The following is a 6,616-nucleotide window of genomic DNA, read 5'->3' as shown; positions in this document are numbered from 1 at the left end:
AATGCGCACCCTGGGAGGCAGTGCTGACAGCTGTTAACCGGCTTCCTGCCACTCCTGTGGGAAGGCCTAGGCTGAGCTCCCAGTTCCTGGTTTTGGTCTTGGCCCAGCCTCAGCAATTGCTGGTATTTAGGGAATGAAACAACAGATGGGACATCCTTCTATTTCTATCTTTAAAATAATAAACAAAAAAAAAAAAGCTCTTATCTAATGCTAAGAGCTGGGTAATGTATTGACCACCCCCCCCCCCTTTTTTTTTAAAGATTTGCAAGGCAGTTAGAGGTTTTCCATCCGCTGGTTCACTTCCCAGATGGCTACAAAGGCCAGAGCTGGGCAGATCTGCAGCCAGGAACTTCTTCCATCCAGGTTTCCCACATGGGTGCAGAGGCCCAAGCACTTGGGCCATCTTCCACTGCTTTCCCAGGCCACAGCAGAGCTGGATCGGAAGTGAAGCAGCTGGGACTCCAACTGGCCCTGACAGGATGCCTGCACAGCCAGCCCCAAGACCCCTTCTTGTTTCCCTTATTTGTGAGCATTCATAGGTACTACATGTAAAATGGAATTAGTTAATTCTGGTACAACCAAAACTCTGAAATCCATGCCTGATGAGTCTAGAGTTTGTAGAAATGCATACTAAGAAAACTGCACAGATCTGAAGTGGTTTTGCACCAAACAAGTCTATTTTAAATTCCATTTTCAGCTGGCACCGTGGCATAGCGGGTTAAAGCTGCTGCCTGCAGTGCCAGCATCCCTTATGGGCGCCTGTTTAAGTCCCAGCTGTTCTGGCCGTTGCAGCCAGTTTGGGAATGAACCAGCAGATGGAAGACCTCTCTAAATAAATCTTTAAAACAAAAAAAAATTCCATTTTCCCTGAACTTCTGGAAGCACACCTGCATTGCTGTCACTGTTCTCATCCCCAGCATAGGGCACATAAAGATAGACTGTGCCCAATAATGTGATCTTACACAAGTTCGATTATTGCTGAAACCTGAACATCTTATTAAATCTATTAAGTCAAACAATAAACACTCAAGGTTTTACCACCATAAACTACCAACAGAAATACTACTTGCCATTACTGGGCTACAACCTTGAACAAGTCACTCGTTATCAACTTGCCTCTCAAGGAATATTCACACAACTCTGTTAACCACTTGGACCACACCTGGAAGAGTAAAAACCTAACCCATCTAAAGCTGCAAGGCCAAGGGAACTGAGCTCATCTCAGTTCTTCCAGAGCTCTGCTGGCCCCAGAGGGAACTGTGCCTGCTCCTGTTCTCTGCATCTCCTGCTCATCTTTACAGCCAAGCAGGAGCCAAGGTCTCGCCACACCAGATTCTCCTTCAATGACACCTCAGCAATTTCTGATGCTTCACTGTGGTTAACATGTCACAGAGCCACTTAAGGCAATGGATGGCGACCCCCTACTTGGGCTCTTGCTACCCCTGTGGCAGACCCAGGTGGGAGTTCTGGGCTCCCCAGCTGTTGTAGCCATTTGGGGAGCAAACCAGCAGATGGAAGAGTTCTCTCTGTGTAACCCTGTCTTTCAAATAAATAAGATGGGTGTATTTTTGAATATCTAGTTTTCCTAATATGAATTTTCCATTAAATCTTTTCTATATATAGGAAACCTCCAATCAGGTTACGCTGCTTAACTAGTTTAGAAGCCAGTACAGGGATGAAAGATTCTCACTGCTCCCCACCAAAAACGATCACATATTAATCACTGATACACTTTTTTGGAAAAAACCCCACAAAACACATTTTTAGTTAAACAATGGTTTTATTGCTTGAGCACATAAACAAATTTATGCCACCAGGGCAGAGGCTGTGGATGACTCGCTGAAAAGGAAAAAAAGAGGCGGAAATTGGGATTAATACCGGTCGTCCATATCCATTCACACACACCCCCTGCTAATGGAGCTCTTTCCAAATGGCTAAAGTAAATCAATGTGAAGGACATCAACTGATGGAGCTGCCCAATCAGCTCAACACTGCTCACTGCTCACTCACTGGGCCGGCCAAGGAAGAACTGGCCAACGCTGGGAAAAACATTTCTGGTGAAAACTGTGCATGGCTGGGTATCAGTGATCAGAGAGCAAGTCATGCAGAAATCAAAACAGCACTAACATCTGGAAGCAGAGGTGAGAAATGAGCCCTCACGTACTACCCTTTAGAAGCGACAAAACACAGTCCAAACAAGTGCTCTACAAACCACGGCGCTGGGCATGGGACACAGCCAGGCCGTCTGTTCATGTACCACCCATGGCTGCTTTCCCACCATCACGGCCAAGCTCAAATGAGCCTCAACTATTTCTCTGCCGCTAGTACTTACTATCTGGCTAATTCCCACTCCCATTAACAGAAAGGTAGATACTTACTATTTCCAATTGGGGGGGAGGACCCGCTTGGTTTTGTAGTATCGAGCCAACCGGTGAATTCGGCTCTCTATCAGAATCAGGCGGAACTTGGCATCTTTGTCCTAAAAATAAAATGTGAAACAACTCCAAGAAAACCACTCAAAATAACAAATTAGCAAACATTCATTTAGCGAGGGAAGAGAGAATCACAGAGCATTTTCCTAATGAAGTTACCCAACGCTCTGGAACAGAATGGCTGGACTGGACTACCTGAGGGAGTTTAAGGCTTCCAGGAAAGACGTAACAGCAACGGCTGGCAAGCAAAACACCCCCCCACCCAGCATACCACCCCAACACTTACAACCAGCTGCACAGACCACACCACAGAAAAGCACTGTAGCGAGCCCCCAAGCAGTTCTGGTTAGACTTCCATCCTTCTTACCTTTCTGTTCCTCTCCAGGTGCTTCCGAACAGCAACAGCTTTCTTAATTAAATGATAGAGATCCTCGGGAAGGTCAGGAGCGAGCCCTTTGGATTTCAGGATCCTCAAGATCTTATTGCCGGTCACGAAGCGCACCTGCGCCACGCCGTGGGAGTCCCTCAGGATCACACCTGAAAGGGGGATCTCGAATTCTACCTCCAGCACCAAACACAAACCGCGGCGTGTGATCTGCACGCCGGGGCTCGCAAATCAACTCGGCTCCCCTTATAAGCTGGTGGTGGGGATGGGGGTCCCACAGAAACCTGTACCAGGACGCTCACTCAGACATCCAAGGAAGGTTTACCCAACACTAAGGAAAACCTTTCTGGTGGAAACTGCGAATGGTGGAAGACCATCATCACAGTGAGCTTGCTGAATACAGCCGACCACAGCACTCAGGGTCCCCGCATTGGCACGTCTTTGTCCTGTGATTAAAACCAGCTAACACCCGAGAACTCGTACCCACTCTTCTCTAAAAGCTTCCCATACCCTGTTAGTCCTTTTAGACCTCAAGTGAGTCCTGACTACTGGATCATCTAGTACTTTGTGTCACACCTCCACCGCACTCTAAGAGGGCAGGCATCCAAGGGCCTAGAAGCCACGTTCCCCACGCAGCAGGCGAACCTCGGCTGAACGGAGCCACCTGCACGGGCCACACGGCGGGCGCTTGCAGGTGTCAAGCATTCTGGAGTCAACACCGACACCCGCCCGTCACGGCTGCTCGGGGCCTCAGGGGGCAGCTACCAGTACTGCTGCCTCCGTTCGCGGAGGTCAGAACTTGTAAAGCGCTCACCATTGGGCACCCAGGAGGATGCCCAGCAGTCAAATGCTCCACAGACTCTGTAGGGAATTTTCCCGATTTTACCATCTACTAACCAGGGGCCGGAGAGCGCCATAAAGAATAAACCTCATTCCTCAACAGTAACCGCACCCGCCCCCAAGGCGCGCGTGTCCTCCACGGGTCCCACCGGCGCCAGCGGAAGGGGCCGCTCTGCACGCGCGCACTCACCGATCTGCGAGGGAGTCAGGCCCTTTTTGGCCAGTTTGTAAATCTGCTCCTTCACGTCGTCGGACGTCAGCTTCAGCCACTGCAGAAGGGAGCGAAGGCGCCTGTTAGTCCAGGAAGGCCGGGACCGCGTCCCAGCACAGCAGCCCCCTCCCGACTCAACGCCGCGCAAGGCCCCGGGCCCGGCCCCCGGGAGCTACTTACGGTGGGCACGCTGCGGCGATAGGGCAGAGCAGACTGGGACAGGCCCTTCCTAGGAAGAGAAGCAGCGTCGGGTGAAATGGTGGCTCGTGCCCCAGCGGCTCAGCACATCCGCCCCTCGGCCCGCTGCCCACACCATCCCCCGTCCTCTCCCCGGCCTCCCAGCCCCGCAATCTGGCCCGCAGCCCCGCACTCACCCGGGAGCGTGCATGCGACCCATGATGGCGGCGGGCAGGGAGCAAAAAGAGAGCGAGGGAGGAAACGCCGCAGGAAACCACCCGGCACGCCGGAAGTGACCTCACACGTTCCCGCGTCCTCGCTCACAGGAGGCGGGGCTCCGCTGCGCAGCCGCTGCGTCCGTGTGACTACAAGTCCCGAAATGCCTCTGGGTGTAGGCGGTGATTCGCCCGCAGGCCACACCCCCCCGGCGTGCATAGGCTTCAATGAGGCTCCGGGCGAGAGCGGGAAAGAGTCTGACGCCAGCTTCCAATCAAAGCTCCTAGCCTTGAGGCCGGCGCTGTGGCGCAGTGGGTTAACGCCCTGGCCTGAAGCGCCAGCATCCCATATTAACTCTGGTTCGAGACCTAGCTGGTCCACTTCGATCCAGCTCTCTACTGTGGCCTGGGAAAGCAGTGCAAGATGGCCCACCTCCCTGAGACGTCCCTGAGACGTCCCTGAGACCCAGAAGAAGCTCCTGGCTCCTAATCAGCACAGCTTCTGTAGTTGTGGCCATATGGGGGAGTGAACCAGCGAATGGAAGACCTCTCTCTGAGCTCTCTGTAACTCTTTCAAATTATCTACCCATTTTAAAGTTGGGTTGTCTTTCTGATGAGTTGTTCTGAGTACTAGATCCTTCTCAGATATACTGTTTTCAAATTTTCCTCCCATTCGGTGGGTTATCTTTACTCTCTTTTTAAAGACCTATTGAAAGGCAGACTTACATAGACTGAAGAGACAGAAATCTTCTATCCACTCATTCACTCCCCAAGAGGCTTCAATGGCCGGGGCTGGACCAAGCCGAACCCAGGAGGCAGGAATTTCCTCAGGGTCTCCTACAAGGGTGGAAGGGGCACAAGCATTTGGGCCATGTTTTGCTGCTTCTCCCAGGACATTAGCAGTGGAGCAGCCAGGGCTCAAACGGGCACCCATACGGGATGCTGACACACCTGCTATGCCACAACACCAGCCCCTACCTTTGCTATCTTGAGAAGACCCTTTGATACACAGTCTTCAATTGTGACAAAGTTAATCTTTTCTGTATTGTTTTTTGGCTCCTGCTTTTGGTGTCATATTTAAGAATCCATTGTCAAATTCAAGGTGATGAAGATGCATGCCTGCAGTTTTTTTTCTAAGTTTTAGTTTTAGCTCTTGCACACTTTAAGTCTTTGATTCATTTTTAGTTAATTTTTATGAGTATGAACTAAGTCCTGCCTCATTCTTTTCCATATGGTTATCTACTTGTCCTAGCACCGCTTGTTTACAAAACTTTTCTTTCCTCATTAAATGGTTTTGGCAGTCTCTGTGTGTCTTTCTTGAATCACGAATCAAACAAAAATAACAATAACTAAATAGTTGCTCTTTAAAAAAAAAAAAAGATTTATTTATTTGAGTTACAGAGAGGAAGACAGAGTGAGTGAGTCTTCCATCTGCTGGTTCACTCCCCAGATAGCCATAAGGGCTAGAGCTGTGCCGATCCAAAGCCAGGAGCCAGGAGCCAGGAGCTTCTTCCTTGTCTCCCACGTGGGTGCAGGGGCCCAAGGGCAGGGCGCATCCACTGCTTTCCCAGGCCATTAGCAAGGAGCTGGATCAAAAGTGCAGCAGCTGGGACTCGAACCGGCGCCAATGTGGGATGCCCGCACCACAGGCAGCAGCTCTACCCACTACGCTACAGCACCGGCCACCAAATAGTTGTTCTTGAAGTGAAGAATACAGCTAAAACTTAAAACTTAAAGGATGAGTTAAAAAGCTAAAGAGAAAAGGAGTAAATTGGAAAAGGTGTCACGGTAAATTAAGAATGTGGTACAGAGACTGAAACCAAAAAGGAAATATGGAGAGAAGTCAAAGATACAGAGTAAAGAAGGTCTATCATACATTTTGCCAAGGTTCCAAAAGAAAAGAATGTGCCAGATCCAGTATTGAGGAAGATAGTAGTTACCAAATATTAAGAACTGAAGAAGGTTACTGAGCCACATATTTAAGAATCCCATCTTTTTTTAATATTAATCGAATGTGATTAGCCTTGGCTAGTAATTGTTGAAGCTGCGCGATTTGTTCATTTATAGAGTTCATTATATTGTTGTCAACTTTCGCCTGTTTGAAATTTGCAGGATAAGGTCTTCAAAGACTAAGGGTGACATAAAGACTTAAAGATCTGACGGGAACTGTTTTTCATCACCAGAATTGGTTCTAATTGCTCTTTTATGGTCCCTGGGTCCTTTGGCATGTCATCCTAGGAGCAGAGAATCGCAGCCTAATGCTCACCTTGTAGGATGAAAGAACAGTATTAGAACATTTTTTTTAAAGAGTTATTTATTTATTTGAAAGTCAGATTACATAGAGGGGAGAGAGAGA

General features: G+C 49.2%; 1 protein-coding gene and 1 non-coding gene across 2 annotated transcripts; both read right to left on the bottom strand.

Annotated features, from left to right (window-relative positions):
- Positions 1 to 1,760: 1,760 nt before the first annotated feature.
- Positions 1,761 to 4,337, bottom strand: RPS13 (ribosomal protein S13). The gene is made up of 6 exons (XM_062198102.1): positions 4,243 to 4,337; positions 4,049 to 4,097; positions 3,848 to 3,926; positions 2,800 to 2,969; positions 2,379 to 2,479; positions 1,761 to 1,839 (listed from the first exon to the last, which is right to left on the bottom strand). Exons 1-6 carry the CDS (start codon positions 4,263 to 4,265, stop codon positions 1,806 to 1,808), a joined length of 456 nt encoding a protein of 151 aa, XP_062054086.1. The 5' UTR covers positions 4,266 to 4,337; the 3' UTR covers positions 1,761 to 1,805.
- On the bottom strand, positions 3,116 to 3,205 carry LOC133764902 (small nucleolar RNA SNORD14). Its single transcript, XR_009866472.1, has one exon. It is a non-coding gene; the product is annotated as a small nucleolar RNA SNORD14 (small nucleolar RNA).
- Positions 4,338 to 6,616: the final 2,279 nt, after the last annotated feature.

The sequence above is a fragment of the Lepus europaeus genome, chromosome 7 (genome assembly GCF_033115175.1).
Source record: "Lepus europaeus isolate LE1 chromosome 7, mLepTim1.pri, whole genome shotgun sequence".
NCBI classification, from domain to species: Eukaryota; Metazoa; Chordata; class Mammalia; order Lagomorpha; family Leporidae; genus Lepus; species Lepus europaeus.
Note: the sequence above shows the minus strand (reverse complement) of the source record. Positions and strands in the feature narration are given on the sequence as shown.

Excerpts from the sequence above, each read along its gene's own strand:
- RPS13 (XM_062198102.1), bottom strand. The coding sequence starts at position 4,265 with ATGGGTCGCATGCACGCTCCCGG. Across the intron at positions 2,970-3,847 it reads CCTGACTCCCTCGCAGATCG|GTGTGATCCTGAGGGACTCC; the intron begins GTGAGTGCGCGC and ends TCCCCCTTTCAG. Across the intron at positions 2,480-2,799 it reads ACCTGGAGAGGAACAGAAAG|GACAAAGATGCCAAGTTCCG; the intron begins GTAAGAAGGATG and ends TTTTATTTTTAG.